The sequence below is a fragment of the Acomys minous genome, assembly GCF_964271855.1.
Source record: "Acomys minous genome assembly, chromosome: 1".
NCBI classification, from domain to species: domain Eukaryota; kingdom Metazoa; phylum Chordata; class Mammalia; order Rodentia; family Muridae; genus Acomys; species Acomys minous.
Genome location: NC_140483.1, coordinates 56,796,260 through 56,816,575, shown reverse-complemented (window position 1 = coordinate 56,816,575; position 20,316 = coordinate 56,796,260). Strand labels below are relative to the sequence as shown.

At 43.2% G+C, this 20,316-nt stretch overlaps 1 protein-coding gene across 11 annotated transcripts in view; it reads right to left on the bottom strand.

The window, feature by feature from the left end:
• Window positions 1–18,593, bottom strand: part of MDM4 (MDM4 regulator of p53) — a 47,840-nt gene extending 29,247 nt beyond the window's left edge. For 2 of the 11 annotated variants that reach the window (XM_084790686.1, XM_084790679.1), the window contains exons 1-4: window positions 18,430–18,591; window positions 9,079–9,190; window positions 2,307–2,384; window positions 476–609 (exon numbers count right to left, since the gene is read on the bottom strand). In XM_084790686.1, coding sequence (XP_084646812.1) covers window positions 476–609; window positions 2,307–2,384; window positions 9,079–9,156 — 290 coding nt within the window. In that variant the 5' untranslated portion in view covers window positions 9,157–9,190; window positions 18,430–18,591. Of the gene's footprint in view, window positions 1–475; window positions 610–2,306; window positions 2,385–9,078; window positions 9,191–13,152; window positions 13,227–13,265; window positions 13,528–16,011; window positions 16,189–18,089; window positions 18,229–18,429 lie in introns of those variants that run through there. The other 9 variants (XM_084790681.1, XM_084790682.1, XM_084790688.1 and 6 more) reach the window with 9 other exon arrangements.
• Window positions 18,594–20,316: the final 1,723 nt, after the last annotated feature.

Below are 20,316 nucleotides of genomic sequence, written 5' to 3'. Positions count from 1 at the left end.
ACACCACAGAGGCCAACTTTACTCTACTTGATTCTTACTGGGCTTACAAGGAACCTCACACTTTCTCCTTTCTAACACCTCGCAAACTTGTAACCTAGTGCCATGACTCCCTCCTAATCAACCTTTATAGAGATGTTCACTCAGGAGCTCTCCTTCCCTTTAGTCCCTCTAAAAACTGTTAAAGCTCAGCTCGCATTTTGCTTCCTCGAGGAACCTCTGACACTAAGTGCCAGGCATTCCCCATTTTGTGCTCCTATAGCACTTACTGTAATGTTATTTTACCATGATGATTACTATACAGTATGTGCCATCAATCAGACTGTCCAAACTTCAAACTATTGTACTATGCATGGTTCTCACTGGCTAATCAATATATGCAGCCCCTAAAATACTTAACGACTAAAGAAAAACTAAACTATACAGACTGAGTGAGCGGGTACAAGCACCCAGAGATACATAAGCCTCACCCTTTTACCTTGGATCTTTCACAGAAAAGCTCTGACGTCCAAGTAGATCTCCCAGAAGATCTCCACCACAATACACCATGTGTTGTTCCTGTTGGTCATAGAGCTGCTTCACCATTATATACTGGCCTAGGTAGTGCATTACCTACAGGGGAATAAAACACCATGAGATGACAGGCCTGACGGTTCCCACACCACAATTACCGATGAGTGCCTAAGACACTGTGCTAGAGAAAGATGTCAGCCTGCCAGGGTTTGAATACTGAGAGTATATAAGCAATCCCCAAACAGGACAGATAACTTCTCTGCTAGGTTCATCTATTCAACCATCAACAAACCAGAGATTTTTATACCAAAATAAAGGTCTTTAACAAATAAAATCATAGTCTATCTGGCTTTTCCTTTTCAGGTTTCAAAAATTCATGATTCTAAACTTGAAAAGTGCACTTTTAGAAGCTCATAGAATCTTTATTATGTCTAGCTTGATACACTGTTTGCAATTACTTGGGTAAATTTTGTAACAAAAAAAAAAGGAAGTGAAGGGGGAAAGGGAAGGAATTGGGAAGGAACATCTACTGAAATCTTTATTAATGCTTCATTACTTATCTTCCTTCTACCCTCCCACCCTGCTCCTGAAATGTTTTTTTTTTAAAGTAGGTTTTAAAAAGCAAGGTGGTGCACGCCTTTAATCCCAGTACTCGGGAGGAATAGGCAGACGGATCGCTGTGAGTTCGAGGCCAGCCTGGTCTACAAAGTGAGTCCAGGACAGTCAAGACTACACAGAGAAGCCCTGTCTCAAAAAAACAAAAACTTGGTTTAAAAAAAACAAAACACCTAATCGGGACTAGGGAGATGGCTCAGAAGTTAGGAGCACTGTCTGCTCCTCCAGAGCTCCTGAGTTCAATTCTCAGCAACCACATGGTGGCTCAAAACCATCTATAATGTGATCTGATGCCCTCTTCTAGCCTGCAAGTGTACATAATAAAGATAAAGCACTTATATACATAAAATGAATAAATAAATATTTTTTAAAACCTACCCTTTTACTCAATAATTAAGTTCTTGTTAAATATCACAAGCAAATCAAAGACATCTATAATCTCAACAGTAGTATTGATAGATTTGACTCTTCTAAAGAAAAAAAAAAGGGCTCCATATTTTGTTTTCTGCTCAGGAAAGTGAGGGATCTACCATACTAAATGCAAAGCGTTTGAGTACATTTACATTTTAATACTGTTTTCTACTTAAAAAGTTCAGTGTGCTTTGGCGGTTAAAAAAAGGGAGAAGCGGGGCTGGAGAGATGGCTCAGCGGTTAAGAGCACTGTCTACTCTTCAAGAGGTCCTGAGTTCAATTCCCAGCAACCACATGGTGGCTCACAGCCATCTGTAATGAGATCTGGTGTCCTCTTCTGGTATGCAGGCAGAACATTGTATATGTAATAAATAAATAAATATTTAAAAAAAAAAAAAGGGAGAAGCTTCCAGATGCTAAGTTATTTAAATTCCTAAACATTCAAAATGGGTGTCCGAGTGTCTGACAAATGTACAATAATAAAGTTACCGCATCTAATTCCTGCCTGGCAGGAAATCTTGAACTGTTAACACTTTAAGCTACACATTTTGCTTTGTAACTCCCAGGTCAATGAACTTGCAGGTAACCACATATATATGTACGCCAAAGGAACTCTAGGGGAAACAGGAAATTAACAAGGCGGTCTTTACAACAGCAACAGCTGCCCCTTCAGCAGTACAACTTCCTTTCTTGGCTCTGATTTCAGAACTGTGCATATGGTAGTCTCTATTCACCCCTCTTAAAATTGAGAATTGTCTTTGATAACTTACCTCTTTCATGGTGAATACTTCACCTTGAGCACCTGCTGCCTGTAAAATCTTCAGAAGTGGCAGTTTTGGTCGTACCTGCTGTAAACATAAAACATATAGAGAATTTTCATGTACCTGACAGGCCTGGAACTTACTATGTAGTAAAGCATGGCCTTGCGCTCTGGATCCTCTTGCACAAACCCAGCATAAAGCTGCTACTTACGTATCAATTAGATTGGTTTCTGAAACATGAAGGAAGAAAAAAATCTTCCTTAAAAGACTTAAGACCTGATGGGTGGTGGTGGTGGCGCACGCCTTTAATCCCAGCACTTGCAAGGCAGAGGCAGGCAGACTGCTGTGAGTTCAAGGCCAGCCTGGTCTACAAAGTGAGTCCAGGACAGCCAAGGCTACACACAGAAACCTTGTCTCAAAAAAACAAAATAAATAAATAAATAAGACTTAAGACCTACACTCGCTGCCTTTCTAATAAGACATTTACAACAGGAAATATATTCATACCTACAAGGATGGCAATAATGTACGTTATTAAGGAAAATAGCTATTGACATGCAAACAGGAAAATTGGTATCTTTGTGCATTTCTGGTAGAAATTTAAAATTCTATAACTGCTATGGGAAAAAAAACCTTGGCAGTTCTTGGAAAGATGGCTCAGTAGTTAAGAGCACTAGCTGTTCTTTCAGGGAACCTGAGTTCAATTCTGAACACTTCCAGGCACTTCACAACTGTACCTCCAGTTCCAGAATATCTGGTCTTGGATGGCATCAGACACAACTGTGAGAGACAGACATACATGCAGGCAAAACACATAAATTTGTCATTTTTTAAAAAGATGTATTTATTTATTATATATACAGTGTTCTGCCTGCATGCCAGAAGAGGGCATCAGATCTCATTATAGGTGGTTTGTGAGCCATCATGTGGTTACTGGGAACTAACTCAGGACCTCTGGAAGAGCAGCCAGCACTCTTAATCTCTGAGCCATCTCTCCAGCCCATAAGTTTGTTAATTTAAAAAAAAAAAAAAAGGCAGAATTACCAAATAAGACACCAATTCCATTCCTAAGTATGTGAAAGCTGGGGGCTGGGCATTGGTTACAGACTTTTAATCTCACAGAGGCCAGCCTGGTCTACATAACAAGTTCCAATACAGCCAGAACTTCATAAAAACCCTATCTCTCTAAAAAAGAAAAAAGAATCTGAAAAATAGGCCCAAACTAAACACGACTCTCAAATTGTAGACCAGCCTGGCCTTGAACTCACATGAGATCTGCCTGCAGGCCCAGCTTAAATATTTTTATTATAAAATTCAAATGAGCCAGGCAGTGGTGGCACATGCCTTTAATCAGCACTTGGCAGGCAGAGGCAGGTGGATCTCTGTGAGTTCCAGTCCAGCCTGGTCTACAAAGCGAGTTTAGGACAGATAAGGCTACACAGAGAAACCCTGTCTCGAAAAAAACCAAATAAATAAATAAATAAATTTCAAATGAAAACTCAAACAGTAAGGAAAAACAAAGTAATCTATTTACTGCTGTCATTCTATTCCAGCCACAGTGACCTGGTTTACTTTATCATATATTATGTTTTTGTATTATTTCTCTCCACTCATATACCTTCACATCTTGTATATTTATGTAAAATGTTCTTTTTTTCATACTATTCATTACTCATTTATGTATGCTGCTTAAAATTGATATTAGAACCTCACACATACTAGGCAAGTATTGTACCACTCAGCTATGTTCTCAGCTTCCTTACTAATTATTAATAAGCACATAATGTACCATTTTTACATGTCAGCTTATTATTAATTATTTATTAAACCAAGGAATGGCAAACACTGTTCTGCATTTATAAAAAGGATGGGTTTTTCCCTTCTTTGCTTCTCTTTATTTTGGCAGTTCTGTGGCTCTAACCCTGAAGCTCTACACATCCAAAGCAAGTGCTCTGGAGCTCGGCTATCTTCTATTCCTGATGGGAATGGTTATACTAGAAAATGGCCATGCCTATGAGTTTACATTATTTTTAGGGCTATAGTACTAAAAGGTTAAGACAAAAATTTTATAGCCTGAAAAGCTTAACATATTTTTTTCTGGCCCTATATAGAAAGTCTGCCGAATCCTACCCTAAACTTCAAATGGTTCATAATTTGTATTAGTAAAACTAATGCTACTTTGGCTTGGTGATGGTGGTACAGTCTTTAATCCGAGCACTCGGAAGGCAGAGGCAGGTGGATCCCTGTGAGTTCCAGGCCAGCCTTGTCTACAATGTGAGTCCAGGACAGCCAAGGCTACACAGAGAAACCTTGTCTTGGAAGAATAAATAAATAAATAAATAAATAAATAAATAAGGTAATGCTACTTTGAAGCTAGGTGGTGGTTAACCATTGTACTCACAGCACTTGGGAGAGCCAAGTTCATCTTTGCTACAGAGCAAATAAGGCCATCCATATATACACACACACACACACACACACACATATATATATATACATACACACATATAATGCCACTAATATATAATATACTATGTTATTAATATATACTACTACTATATAATGTATAAATATAATATGTAAAAAATATAGTCTGGACCCTTTTCAGGTTCTTTTTCTATTTAAGAAATGGAGAAACACACACACACACACACACACACACACACACACACACACACACACACACACACACACACACACACACACACACACACCCTCAGCTGCCAAGGCTAACCTTATATTCACTCTGAAGCCCAAGCAGGCTTTGCACATTGATCTTCCTGCGTTGGGATTATATATAGCATCAGATCCCTTAATAAAGACATTTTGGGGCTGGAGAGGTGGCTCAGAGGTTAAGAGCACTGGCTGCTTTTCCAAAGGTCCTGAGTTCAATTCCCAGCAACCACATGGTGGCTCACAACCATCTATAATGGGATCTGGTGCCCTCTTCTGGTGTATACTAGGTGTATATGCAGACAGGACACTGTACACATAATAAATAAATAAATATTTTTTTAAAAAAGACATTTTATGGATAATACTACCTCCCATCTTCCTTAATGCTTTAGTTATAGGGGTGGTAGTAAGAATGAAAAAGACCCAGGGATCTTTAACAATTCTCTACTTCTGACTGATTTAGATATCTAATTGAACTCTTCATGTGTCTAAGAATCTATTCTGATCTAGCTGTACTGGTCAGAAGACAGCGAGCCAAGTAAGGAAAGTAGCGGTTTCAACCCTGAGCTAGCAGTGGGTGGCAGCTGTGACTACAGAACAATACATGGATTCTACTCCTCAGAACACATCCTGGCCATAAGCCTGAATACAGCAGCAATGAAGCCACCTGCAGGTGAGAAACTTCCACAGCAACTACCAACAATTCTGACTAATAAAGATTCTTCTACGTGGTTTTATTCTTACAACAACAACAAATTAAGACAGCTGTGGCTACCACCAAGTGGTAAAGCATTTGCCTAGCATGCATGAGACCCGAGTTCAATCCTGACTGTAGGAAGAACAGGTGAAAAGAGAAAATTTAAGAAATGGGACCAGCTTAAATTAGCCCTATCTCTGAGATGAAAGACAAAGCAGGCTGACGAGTCTCAAATATAAATCTGTGTGGATAAAATGAGCAGTAGGAAAATAAGATGCCATCTTCTAGGGACACAGTCTGAGATCTTGGCAGTGTCCCTAAGTTTATAACACACTATTGTATTAAAAAACTGGAAAGCCTACTTTGAGATAGCTTCAAAACTGTCCTCATGTTCTGTTCTGCAGGAAGTCAACAGGTGCAGGCACTGGAGTTGGTCTCCCTTCCTTCCCCTCTATCAACAAGACAGATGACCTAGCACTTTTCTAATGCCTATTTATTGCATGCTACATTAACTTCTATACCAATCCACTGTATCTAACACCATCATTTCCAAACATTCCTCCAAACTGGTCCATGAGGCACACCCATGTCATACAATTTTGTTATTTATTTGTTTGTTTGTTGTTTGATTTAAGACAGGGTCTCCAGCTGGGCATGGTGGCAAACACCTTTAATCCCAGCACTTGGGAGGGAGATAGGTGGATCACTGTGAGTTCAAGGCCAGCCTGATCTACAAATGAGTCCACAACAGCCAAGGCTACACAGAGAAACCCTGTCTTGAAAAGAACAAACAGGGCTGGGGAGATGGCTCACAGGTTAAGAGCACTGTCTGTTCTTCCAAAGGTCCTGAGTTCAATTCCCAACAACCACATAGTGGCTCACAGCCATCTATAATGAGATCTGGTGCCCTCTTCTGGCCTGCAGGCACACATGCTGTATAACCAATAAATAAACCTTTAAAAATAAGTAAATAAATAAATCTTTTTTAAAAGATTAGAAAGAAAGAAAGAAAATAAAAAACAACAACAAAAAAAACCAAACAAACAAAAGAGAGCCAGGTGGCGGTAGCGTGCACCTTTAATCCCAGCACTTGGGAGGCAGATGCAGATGGATCTCTAGTTTGAGGTCAGCCTGGGCTACAGAGCAGAGCGAGTTCCAGGACAGCCAGGGCTACACAGTAAAACCCTGTCTTAAAAAACTACTAAAAAAAAAAAAAAAAAAAGGAAGCGCACTTGTTGCTCTTCTAAAAGATCTGGCTTTGATTTTCAGCACCCACACAATGGCTCACAATCGTCTCTAACTCCCAGTTCCAGAGTGTCTAATGCCCCCTCTAGCTCCCAAGGGCACCTCATGCATGTAGTTCGCAGACATACATATAATGTTATGCCCAAAAATTCAAGAGACTCCCAGAACAGATCACCCAAGAGCCAAGTCCAAATGCAATGGCAAGGAAATCTTTAATGCAGCTTTGAACCTGGGCCACCCTCCAATGTACTGACACAGCTTTGAGAGGGGTTTTATAGGTTTTAGACAAAGAAATGGGTTTTACAGTATATGATTGGATGGCACTTGGGCAGAAAAGCTGCCAGCAGGGAGATATAAGCCTTGGAGTTTCATGGTTGGATAATATGTGCAGGGGCATGTTGGCCTATAGAAAAGATTGGTTGAAGCAGTTACGGGACATTAGGAACTTTGGCCTAGCATCTCCTAATTGGTTGTTGTTATGTGCCAGACCACCTGCTGGTCAGCTTGACCAGTAGAGAGTATATTTGGACTTTCCCAAGGTGAGCTGATTGTGTTGCTAGGGAGTATTTTTCTGTTTAGACTAGTTTATGGGTTTTCTGGAATCTGGGTTCAGCCCTTAGCTAGGTTTAACACAAAATGGCTTCTGTTTTTGTTTTTTTCCAAAATGGAATTTGTCTGGTTCTTTCAATACATATAATAATAAATAAATCTTAAAAAATAAAAACTAAGGCCAGGCATGGTGGCGCACGCCTTTAATCTCAGCACTTGGGAGGCAGAGGCAGGCGGATTGCTGTGAGTTCGAGGCCAGCCTGGTCTACAAAGCGAGTCCAGACAGCCAAGGCTAACACCGAGAGACCCTGTCTCCAAAAACCAAAATAAATAAATAAATAAATAATAAATAAATAAAAAATAGCCAGCCAGGTCTGGCAGTGCATGCCTTTAATCCCAGCACTCAGGAGGCAGAGGCAGGAGGATCGCTGTGAGTTCAAGGCCAGCCTGGTCTACAAAGTGAGTCTAGGACAGCCAAGGCTACACACAGAAACCCTGTCTTGAAAAACAAAAAATAAAGAAATAAATCATAAATAATAATTTTAGAGCTAATATAGGTATAAATCTTTGATCCTAGTACTTGGAAAGCAGAGGCAGAGGCGGAGGTGGAGGCAGAGGCAGGTAGATCTTCTGAGTCCCAGGCTAGCCTTGTCTACATCCTGAATTCTAAGACAGGCAGGATACACAGAGAAATTCTGTCAAAAAGATCTGTCTGTGTGCTTGCTTTGGCAGCACATATACTAAAAACTGGAACTATACACAGAAGATTAGCATGGCCCCTGCACAAGGATGATGCAAAAATTTGTGAAGCGTTCCATATTTTTATTAAATTCCAGCTCTCTCGCCAGAAAACACCTTTCTATGTATCTTGAAAAAACAGAGGTCGCTGGGTGTGGTAGCGCACAGCTTTAATCCTAGCACTTGGGAGGCAGAGGCAAGTGGATTGCTGTGAGTTCGAGGCCAGCCTGTCTACAAAGTGAGTCCAAGACAACCAAGGCTACACAGAGAAACCCTGGCTTTGGCGGGGAGGGGGGGGGAGCCTAGTGTAACAAAACATCAGAATTAAGCAAGCCTGGCATGGTGGCACACACTTTTAATCCCAGCACTTAGAGGAGGCAGTGACAGGCCGATCTCTGTGACTTCAAGGCCAGTCTGGTCTACAGTGCAAGTCTAGGATAGTCAAGGCTACACACAGAAATCCCGTCTCAAAAAATAAAAATAAAAACAAAAACAAGCCGGGCATAGTGGCGCACGCCTTTAATCCCAGCACTCGGGAGGCAGAGGCAGGCGGATCGCTGTGAGTTCGAGGCCAGCCTGGACTACAAAGCGAGTCTAGCCAAGACTACACAGAGAAACCCTGTCTCGAAAAACCAAAAAAACAAAAACAGAAACAAAAAAAACAGAAAAGGAATTCAACAATCGAGGGGCGTAAGGAATGTAAAGCCGATCGCTCTTGAGCATTTCAAGCTGTCTATGACTTTCAAATGGTAATATAAGCTTTTAAAACATAACCATTTCTGCTTTAAGCCAACCCTCCCCAGTGAATTCAACTGTATGTTTCAATTCAATTCCTTAATATATGTAAAGAAAGATGAGGTGCCTAGTACTGATTACCTGACTGGTTCGTTCCGGAGCAATTCTGCAAGCACTGTCAGCTGTTGAGCACTGGGCAGAGGTGGAATGCGATGTCATTTTGGCAGTGAAGATTTCTCAGTCAGTTAGCAAACTAAAAGGAGGGGGGGAAAGGCATAAAAATGTAAAGTAGGGCTGGAGAAATGGTTCAGAGGTAAAGAGAAACAAACAAATAAACAAAAAGCTGAGCATGGTGGCACACACCTTTAATGCTAGCACCCAAAAGGCAGAGGCAGGTGGATCTTTTTGAATTCAAGACCAGCCTGCTCTACACAGCAACCTCAAGGGCACCAAAGGCCTATACAGAGACTCTGTCTCCAAAACAAGGGGGGGGGAGGCAAAACTAGCGGCAATGGTTAGATAAAAAATTTGATATATGCGCAAAAATATCTCTGCAAATGCAGAGATGCACAACAAATGCAAAATCCTTACACTACGATTCTCAATAATCAGACCCAGAACAAAGGCTGGACACTAAACCACACATACCTCTCTCAGGTGAATCCTAAAAGAAAGACAAGTTTAGACATGTTCCATCTCCAATGCTGATGCTAATGAGTAACCTGTTCTAGCTCAAAGGCAAATGAGAATCATTGCTCTCCCATTGGCTGTCTGGTGGTGGACAGAATGCTTAAGAGCTGGGAGACACACACAGGTAGATATCAACTTTCAAAGACCATGGTATTCCAACATGCCCGGACAAAAAACCACAGGAAGCTGGGTGCTGTGGAGAACCCCTGTAACCCACAGCACTCTGGGAGACAGAGGCAGGTGGATCTCTGTAAGTTCAAGGCCAGCCTGGTCTACAAAGTGAGTCCAGGACAGCCAAGAAAGACTACAGGGAGAAACCATGTGGGGGTGGGGGGAGAAACCCTGTGGGGGTGGGGGGAGAAACCCTGTGGGGGTGGGGGGGAGAAACCCTGTGGGGGTGGGGGGGAAGAACCACAGGAAAACGACTGTCAGCATTTGCCTGCGTGGTAATCATGGTAGGGCACACTGGTAATCTCAAATCTCAGCACTTGAGAGGAGGCTTGTCATGAATTCAAGACTAACCTGAGGTTCACGGTAAGACCCTCTCAAAAAAAAACCCAAAGTCTTTAAAAATAAAACAGGAGTTTTTAAATGTACCACATTCAGGGCTAGAGAGATGGCTCATCTGCTAAGAATGCCTGCTGCTCCTCCACAGGAGGAGAGTTTTGATTCCCAGCACCCATGAAGGCTGGGGTGGCCACAATGGCCAGTAACTCCAGCTCCAGGGGATCTTTTATGTGTGCAACAATCATCCCAAATACAGTTTCATTCCCTTGCTTTCTTCAAAGTGGACTCCTAAGAAGTATATAATTGGCTTAGTTGCTTTAAATAGATAAAAAGAAAGAACATTATATCTAATTTGGGAGATAACTTTCACTGATATTACTGAATTTTTCTCATATTACTTTAGTTAACTTATTTTTATTTTTTGTTGGTTGGTTGGTTGGTTTTTCGAGACAGGGTTTCTCTATCACCCAGGCTGTCCTGGACTGACTTTTTAGACCAGGCTGGCCTTGAACTGACAATGATCCACCTGCCTCTGCCTGAGTACTGGGATTAATGGCGTGCACCACCTCACCCAGCTTACATTTTTTTATTCTTTTGTTTGTTTGTTTTTGTTTTTTGAGACAGGGTCTCTCTGTGTAGCCTTGGCTGTCCTAGACTCACTTTGTAGACCAGGCTGGCCTCGAACTCACAGCGATCCGCCTGCCTCTGTCTCCCGAGTGCTGGGATTAAAGGCGTGGTTTTTGGAGCCACGGTTTCTCTGTGTACCCTTGGCTATCCTAGACTCAGTTTGTAGACCAGGCTAACCTCAAACTCACAGACATCTGCCTCTGGAATGCTGGGATTAAAGGTGAGTGCCACAATGACCAGCAAGAGTCACTCTTAATTCCTTTTTCCTTAGTCCCCCAAACTTCAAGATTTTAAACTATTAAATCACTTGAAACTCAAAAAAGAAAAAGGCCAGGTGATGGTGGCGCACATCTTTAATCCCGGTACTTTCTACACATTTTAAAGCTTGCTACTAGGCATTGTAGCCCATGCCTCTAACCTCAGCACTTGGGAGGAAGAGACAAGCACATCTGTTTGAGCTCAGCCTGGTCTACCGAGTGGGTTCCAGGACAACCAAGGCTACACAGAAAAACTCTGTCTCAAGAAGAAAAAACAAAAATAAAAGCAAAACTTGAAACCACTCCATTTTGCAACTGCACTCTATCTGTACAACCACTTCCAATGCCCAAGAGTGATTTCTTAGAGCCATATCTCTCAACAGTATGTTCCCCTAGTATGCGTAAGGACTTTGGTTCAATCTACCACTCTACACAGGTGGGGAGGAGAACAACACTACAGCAGCACTGATCCTGCTCAGTACTCTAAACACTTGGTGTAGCTTCTTCCCCCGCCCCTTCCCCTCTCTCACCTTAAACCTTCAAGTGTCAAGGTAAATACCACCCACTTAGCAGTCATTAGTATATGCTGTTAATGTGGTGGTTTTCATAATGGCTCATGTACTCAAATGTCTTATCTCTAGTGTGCCACTGGGGGTGAGCTTTTCTCTCCAGTTTATGGGTCAGATATAAGCTCTCATCCACTGCTCTGGCGCTCCACACCATAATGGTTGTGTACTCACTCACTTTGTAAAACTGTAAGCAAGCCCCCAGTTAAATGTTTTCTTTTTTAAGTTGCCTTGGTCATAATGCCTTTTCCTAAGAGACATATTAAAACCACCTAGGTAAAAGATTAATTACAAAGTGGGTCCCAGCACTTGGGAAGCAGAGGCAGGATTGCTGTGAGTTCGAGGCCAGCCTGGTCTACAAAGCGAGTCCAGGACAGCCAAGGCTACACAGAGAAACCCTGTCTCAAAAGACCAAAAAAAAAAAAAAAAAAATTACAAAGTGGGTAAAGTGGCGACTTTGAAGGAGGCAAATCTCCTCTTTCCCTACCCGCACACCCTGAGTCTGGTCACTGGTAAAACAGGCTGTAGCTACTGGCTGAAGCCCTTGACATGCACATGTAAAGCCCTGGGTTTAATTCACAGCACCAAAACGTAAATACAGCCAGGGAGAGTAGTACACACCTGTGATCTCAACACCTAGGAAGTGCAGCCTCTGACCAAATATTGACCAAAAATAAAGAGCAAAAATCTGTATTTAGCATCAAATATAATGTAGATGACAAATGGAGGGCAGGGTAATAAGAAAACAAAAGGAGACAAATAGCTTTGGCATACCAAAAGAACCTGTAAGATCCTGCGATAAAGGAGAAACTGAGTGGGAGTCAATGAAAATATAAAAATTTTAAAAGTTAAAAAAAAAAATGCCGAGCGTGGTGGAGCACTCCTTTAAGCCCAGCACTTGGGAGGCAGAGGCTGGTGGATCGCTGTGAGTTCGAGGCCAGCCTGGTCTACAGAGTGAGTCCAGGACAGCCAAGGCTACACAGAGAGACCTAGTCTCGAAAAACCAAAAAAAAAAAGAAAGAAAGAAAGAAAGAAAGCCATGAGTGGCCCACTGGTTTCAGCACCAGATTAATAAAAAAAAATTTTTTTAAACAGGAAATACATGACTGTTTCTAGGTACAGTGGAAGAGGAAGATTATATAGATGGGAGAGCATAGCCAGAGGCAGAAAAATCTGGGAGACTCCAGAGTGAACAGGATCCTGAGCCATATAATAAGATGGGGAAGAGCTACCTGGGCCAGGAGACTGGCCAAGAGAGTAACCTGAAAAAAACAGGTAGCCACAATGGCTGGATTATATAGAGAAAGGCAACTGAGGGAAGGGCAGCCCAGCTCCTGAGCTTAGTAGGGGCAGTGCCCTCTAACAGGTAGCAACTGAGGGATGCAGGCCAAAACCTGGTGGCCAGCATCCACTTTGATGTGTTAAATAGGCCCCTTGGCCCTTTGTCCTGGGGTTGAGACCTAATATCTCACAACTGTTGGCTCTGTTTCTTAACAATTAAACTCTATTATACAACCCAACTAGCTTACACAAGAAGGAAAAAAGGTTAAAGGGACAAAAGAGTGAACCTTCCAGTATCCGTTCCACGGGATGGGTCCTTAGGTGTCTCTCTGGCCCGGCCTGTTCCGCTCCTCCTCAAGCGCTCAAGCCCTGGCTCAATCGCTTGTTCTCTCCTTCCTACCTGCCTGAGTCACGTGGGAAGGGCGGGTCTCCTTCTCCCGTTGAGGGTCAATTAGAAAAATAGCCCAGGTGGGGTTCCCAGGTCTGCTTCTTGAATTCCAGGACCAGGATGGCTCCACTCAGTCTGTCACAAGGTATTCATGGGGTGCCCCAAGGGTAAAGCCCGCCAAGACTGCTTCCACCTGTGTCGAAGCTTAATCTTTCCCACACACAACCCTAACAGAAATACAACCACCTGAAGTGAATCCTAATTCAAGCAAACAACTTGCAAAGTATGATTTTAAATAATAAAGGCAAAGGCAGGGCGTGGTGGCGCATGCTTTAATCCCAGCAGAGGCAGAGGCAGGCAGGTCGCTGTGAGTTCGAGGCCAGCCTGGTCTACAAAGCGAGTCCAAGACAGCCAAGGCTACACAGAGAAACCCTGTTTCGAAAAACCAAAAAAAAAAAAAAAAAAAAAAATCAAGGCCAGCCTGGTCTACATAATGAGTTCCAGAATAGTCAGGGAAGATATAAAGACTCTATCTCAAAAAACAAAATAGCCAAGCAGTACTGGCTCATGCCTGTAATACTAATACTCAGAAGGCAGAGTCAGGCAGATCTCTTGTGAGTTCAAGGCCCAGCTGGTCTATAAATTGAGTTCCAGGACAGCCAAGGCTACATGGAGAAACCCTATCTCAAAAAACAAACAAAAACCTTAAAAATAATTGTCAACTGCATAGAGAGCCCTGTGGTCATTTTTTAAATTCTTACCTATGACTTTTTTAAAAATCCCTTCTCCTTTCATTAAATGACAGTGATACAACCAGACTCATTACCAACCAAGGCTAAAAAGTGGGGAGTGGTGGGGTGGGGGGTGAGTTTAGAAGGAACCAGCCCTGTACTAGGCACTTCCATTTCCACAAACATTCCCCACACTGGGTATTGAGAATATAGGCTTTTTGTTTGGTTGATTGGTTGGTTGGTTTTCGAGATAAGGTTTCTCTGTGTAGCCTTGGCTGTCCTGGACTCATTGTGTATGTAGACCAGGCTGGCCTCGAACTCACATCGATCCTCTTGCCTCTGCCTCCCAAGTACTGGGATTAAAGGCGTGCGCCACCACACCCGGCTGAGAATATAGGCTTTTTTTGATCTTCCAAGCTTCCATTTCACTGTGGTACTCTCCAAGCTCATTTAATACCCACAATGACAAATAATGTATTCGGTTACTAAATTTGCTTAGAACTTTTACCACTTCCTCCTCTCAGTGTTTTCAGTACTGAGTTTTCAAAATGAAAAGTGTACCCCCCAATCCATCTAGACATGCCTCGAAATTTTTTTTTAAAAAGTGCATAACAAAGTTAAGTTTTGTGCTGTAGAGCCTGTTTTGTTATACAATAACCAACACCTTTGGGCCAGCACTCAAGGCAAATCACAATACCTCATTTGATCCTTACAGGGTGTCATGACACAGTCCTCATTTCCAAAAAAAATGAACTGGAGCAGATAGGACACCCTGACCCAAATCATGGTATTCTCTCACCATGGCCACTGAAGCCAGAGCTCTAAGTCTGAAAGCCACTTCTTCAACACCAACACTGCCTTCTTTCCCCACACCTCAAAAGCTGCTCTTACTCTGCGGGGGCTGGAGATGGCTCAGTGGTTAAAAGCACTGTCCACTCTTCTGAATTCAATTCCCAGCACTCACATGGCCGTTTACAACTGTCTCTAACTCCAGTTCCAAAGGATATACCTTCACACTAATGCACATAAAATAAAATTAAAAAATAAAATAAAAGTTCTTACACTGGCTGGAGAGGTGGCTCAGGGGGTAAAGATTCCACACACACTGCCCTCTGACTCCCCCACCACACACACCCTACACACAATGATTAAATTAAATAAATGTAATACACATGGAGGGATCTTAACTCATTCTTCAAATTAGGTCAAGTTGCTTCTTTGGAGAAGGCTTTGCTGAATCCAAAAAAGGAAAGTAATGATACCAGAATTAAAACATTTACTTGAAGAGCTGTGAGAACAAGTGTTTAGCACACACAATATCCAAACATCACCAACATATGAAAAACTTACATTTGCAACCAGGAGGTGGTGGCTCACACCTTTAATCCTAGCACTTGGGAGGCAGAGGCAGGTGGATTTCTGTGAGTTCAAGGCCAGCCTGGTCTACAACATGAGGCTAGGACAGCCAAGGCTAACACAGAGAGTCCCTGTCTCGAAAAACAAAAACAACTTAAATTTTTGTTTGTTTGTTTGTTTTCTTTTGTTTTGTTTTGTTTCAAGACAGGGTCTTTCTGTGTAGTCTTGGCTGTCCTAGCCTCACTTTGTAGACCAGGCTGGCCTCTTTGTAGACCAGGCTGGCCTTGAATTCACAGTGCCTCTGCCTCCCAAGTGCTCGGATGAAAGGCGTGCGCCATCACCGCCTGGCTTCAAACACCCATTTTAACACTAGAATTAAAAACTCCTAAAAAACATAAACAAACTATAGAGTTATAATTATCAACTCTTTTAAGCTGTAAGGTTCTTTATTGTTTTTAATCTGTATTACCTGTAGGCCCAGCTAGCAATCAATCAAGACACAGACACTTGTTATATTTTAAGATAGCCTTTAGTTAACCTGGGGCAGGGCAGATATCAATCCTCTAAATTGCCTCCCATAGTGGGGCAGGCATGGGATCCCTGCCTTAATCCCATGCCATCTGCTTCTAATAACTTCTATCAAGCTACCTCCCATCTATAATCCCAAATACTTGTTAATGTTCTTCATCTGGGCTGGATTCTCCATCCACGCCGCAGGCCATGTGCTTCTCCTCCAGCTAACCCATGGCGGCCTCCTCTCTTCACTTCAGGTCTCTCTCCTTCCCAGAATTCCTTCCTCTCTAAGGCCCACCTATCTCCTGCCCTGCCCAGGTGGGTCAGACAGCAAGCTGTAATGAGCATCAAAATACATAAGCTTATCTCCTAACAGTTCTTGATGTAACAGTTCAACTCTTTATTTGATGTGGTGTCCTGTGCGTGTCTCCGGGTGTATGTACAGTGCACGTCCACAAAGGCCAGAGGCAGCAGGTGCCTCCCGGAGCTGCAGTTAGAGACTACTGTAGTTGCCTGGCTCCTGTTTAAGAGCACCAAGGGCTCTTAACTACCTAGCCATCCCTCCTGCCCCTTGTTCAACTCAATTGAATAAGAAAACAAAGCAGCCAGGCACAGTGGAGCAAGCCTGGGATCCCACAACTCAGGGAGGCAGAGGCAGGCAGATCTGTGAGTTCCAGGCCAGCCTAGTCTACAAATCAAGTTCACTGACAGTCAAGGCTACACAGAGAAACCCTGTCTCAAGAACACCAAAAAAGAAAAAGAGAGGCTGGAGAGATGGCTCTGAGGTGAAGAGCATTGACCATTCTTCCGGAGGTCCTGCGTTCAATTCCCAGCAACCACATGGTGGCTCACGACCATCTATAATGTTATTTAATGCCCTTTTCTGGCATGCAAGCATACATGCAGGCAGAACACTGTGTATATAATAAATAAATCTTTTTTAAAAAAAGAAAGAAAGAAAGAAAAAGAAAACAAAGCCCAGACCATTGCACATTCCTTTAATCCTAGCACTGGGGAGGCAGAGGCTAGCCTGGTCTACACAATAAGACCCTATCTCAAAAAATAAAAAATCAGACATTGTTGTACTTCTTAGCAAGTCTGCTACACATTAAAGATGAGTGTGTAGCAAAAATAGACTGCAACAATTTGTCAAGCCAGGAAATAACCTAAAAGTACACCAACAAGGACCCAAGTAAAGATATGACCATGCTTGGTTTTTCGAGACAGGGTTTCACTGTGTAGCCTTGGCTATCCTCAACTTGCTTTGTAGAAAAGGCTGGCCTCAAACTCACAGCTATCCGCCTGCCTCTGCCCTCCAAATGCTGGGATTACAGGCATGTGCCACCATGCCTGGCTTCCACGAAATTCTTTAACGGACTACAATGCAAAACACTTTAACAAGAGAGTTTATCTTATAGAACGCTGCAGTTGGCCAGGCAGCGGTGGTGCATGCCTTTATTCCCAGCGCTGGGGAGGGAGAGGCAGGCAATCTCTGTGAGTTCCAAGCCAGCCTGGTCTACAAAGCAAGTCCAGGACAGCCAGAGCTACACAGGGAAAAACCCTGTCTCCAAAAACCAAAAGAGAACAAAGAAAAGAAAGCTGCTGTTATCTGAAAAGCTTAAGGTGCCTAGTGATGACTGCAAAAGGATCCCTCTGTAGTTTAAAACCGAAAGTATGTGGAAAGCAAGTCAGGAAAGCTAAGACACGCCCCCCCCCCCCCCCCCCGTCGTTATAATACTAGCACCATCAACTTTTCACTTTTACATTTTTTTTTCACACAGGAGTTGTGTTGCGATCTTGACCAGCACAGTACAGTGAAGAGTATTATAATTATTACTTTGCAGCTAAAATACGTTTTCCTAGCAGGAGCGTATGAAGGGGGAAACTAAACGTGAACAGACATGCAGCAACTGGCACTTAGTAAAGGTTTCAAGTCTCTTCGACAGACACATCCCGTGCCTGTTGGAGCTTCCTGACCCCCACAAAGGGGGTCATGCATTGTTTTCTTCACGTGTGGCTTAATAGAGTGCTCTCAAGATTTGGAGATATACAAGAACTCATTGGAAGGTGTGGTATTAAAATATTCGTGGGCTGCGGAGATCGCGTCTAATAAGACGACGACGAAGAGGAGGAGGAGGAGGAGGAGGAGGAAGAAGAAAAATAATCACATGAATACATTTGCGAAGGATATTAAAACAACACCAACGAGGTCCGTATGTAAACCCCAAACGAGTACCTTTCAAACACTAAAGCAGACAGTCCGCAAGCCTAAAAATTATTTAAATCTTAAGTCACATCAAAGTTCCTCAAATACTTCTCAAATTTGAGACGCGATTAAAACATCAACACCTTCACTTCGGTTTCCGTCTGTTAACTGTAAAGCCAGTTTCACCCTACTCCATTTTTCTCCTCCGCGGGGCCGTGGCTCCACCCTTCCCCCCACCGCGTCTTCCGAGGCCCAGCGGCCCCGCGGCCCCCGCCGCCCTCCGTTCAACAGCCTCCTCCCGCGGGATCCCCAACTACGAGGCTCTCCGCCCACTGCCCCCGCACCGACCCGACAGACCCCACCGCCTCACCTTACGGCCGCTCCATGAGTCGCACCCCCTCCTAGCTGGGGGAGGGGTGGCAGGCGTTGGTCCTAAGGCCTCCGCAGCATTTTGAAACTGCGAGCAACAGCAACACGACTTCCGGCCTCTCAAGCCCAGCGTCCGCAAGAGCTTCCGGGGAGGCCGGCGAAACCATAGAGGGGACCCCTGGAGGACTAGAGAGCTAGAAAGGCCGAAGAATCTACCATCGAGTATATACTAGTCCGGGAAGAGAGTCTCCAGTTACTGACGACGACTGCGAGAGATAGTTTGATTTAATTTTACTTTTGCCAGAAGGAGTTTGTGTAGCTCTGGCTGTCCTGGAACTCTCTATGTAAACCAGGCTGGCCTCGAACTCACTGAGACCCACCAAATCGGCCTCCGGAGTGCTGGGATTTAAGGCGTGCTACACCATGCCTTGAATAAAGAGGTTTTGAAAGAATAATAATTCACGGTTCTTCCAAAATGTACTGCGATGTCCCCGGAGATCAAAAAGGAAGAAAGCTAAGAGCACAATCAGAGGCAGCTTTCAAATCCTCAGAAAAATCTTAATATAATTTATCTATTCTTACTCCCCAGGGGTGGCCGCCAAGCGAAACAACATCTGAGTTGTTGCTGAGAAACATAACGACTGGTTTATTTACGAATGACCACAAAATAAGTGTTAAGTGCTAAAAGAGAGGGACAAAGAATAGTGAGACTGAGCTTAACTTGGATCACAGAATCAGGTCGTACCTCCCCACTATCACCAGGGGGTGGCAAATTATCTCAAGTAAACTGCCTTCAACTTGTGCCAAACAGTATACCTCGTCCCCATCTCCCAAATATCCTCATTTATTTTGTATTTTCCTGAGAGGAATTTCTGAGTTGAAATATTTTGCTGCATAATTTCTGTTGAGAGCCAGGCGTGGTGGCGCATGCCTTTAATCCCAACCGGTGGATCTTTGTGAGTTCAAGGCCAGCCTGGTCTACAAGTGAGTCCAGGACAGCCAAGGCTACACAGAGAAACCCTGTCTCAAAAAAAAATAATAATAATAACAACAACAATAATAATAATGTATTATTTTTATTTCTGTTGATAACTGAATATTTTGGAGAACAGTATGAATTCATTATTTCCAATGTAAACGTTATTCTGGCTTTTTTTGTTTGTTTGTTTGTTTGTTTGAAACAGGGTCTCTCTGAATATTTCTGGCTGTCCTGGGACTCTGTTTAGACCAGGTTGGCATTGAACTCACAGAGATTCGCTAGCCTTTGCCTTCATAAGGAATGCTAGGATTAAGGCGTGCCTCTCTACCACCTGGTTCTTTGACGCAGTTTGCATATCCCATTCCCAATCTTCTCATTTCTCTCTACAAGCTAAGCCTTCCTAATCCTTTGGCTGTTTCTTTGTTTGTTTCAAGACGGGGTTTCTCTGTGTAGCCTTGGCTGTCCTGAAGTAACTTTGTAGACCAGGCTGGCCTCGAATTCACAGTGATCTGCCTGCCTCTGCCTCCCGAGTGCTGGGATTACAGGTGTGCGCCACCAAGCCCGGCTTTGCTGTTTCTTTTTTGGCATGTCAATGACCCACCTTGTTAACCTGGTCATTAGTTTCTGGACAAGAACATGTTCATAGCCAGGTGTGGTGGCCCATGCCTGTAATTCCAATACTTGAAAGGCAGAGGCAGGTGGATCGCTGTAAATTCAAGGCCAGCCTAGTCTACAAAGTGAGTCCAGGACAGCCAAGGCTACACAGAGAAACTCTGTCTCAGAAAACACACACACACACACACAAACACACACACGCAAAAGAACATGTTGGTGTTGAGGTGTGGATTCCAGACATAAATGCATACTTATGCAAATAAAACAGGGCATTGATCTCCCTTGATTTATGCA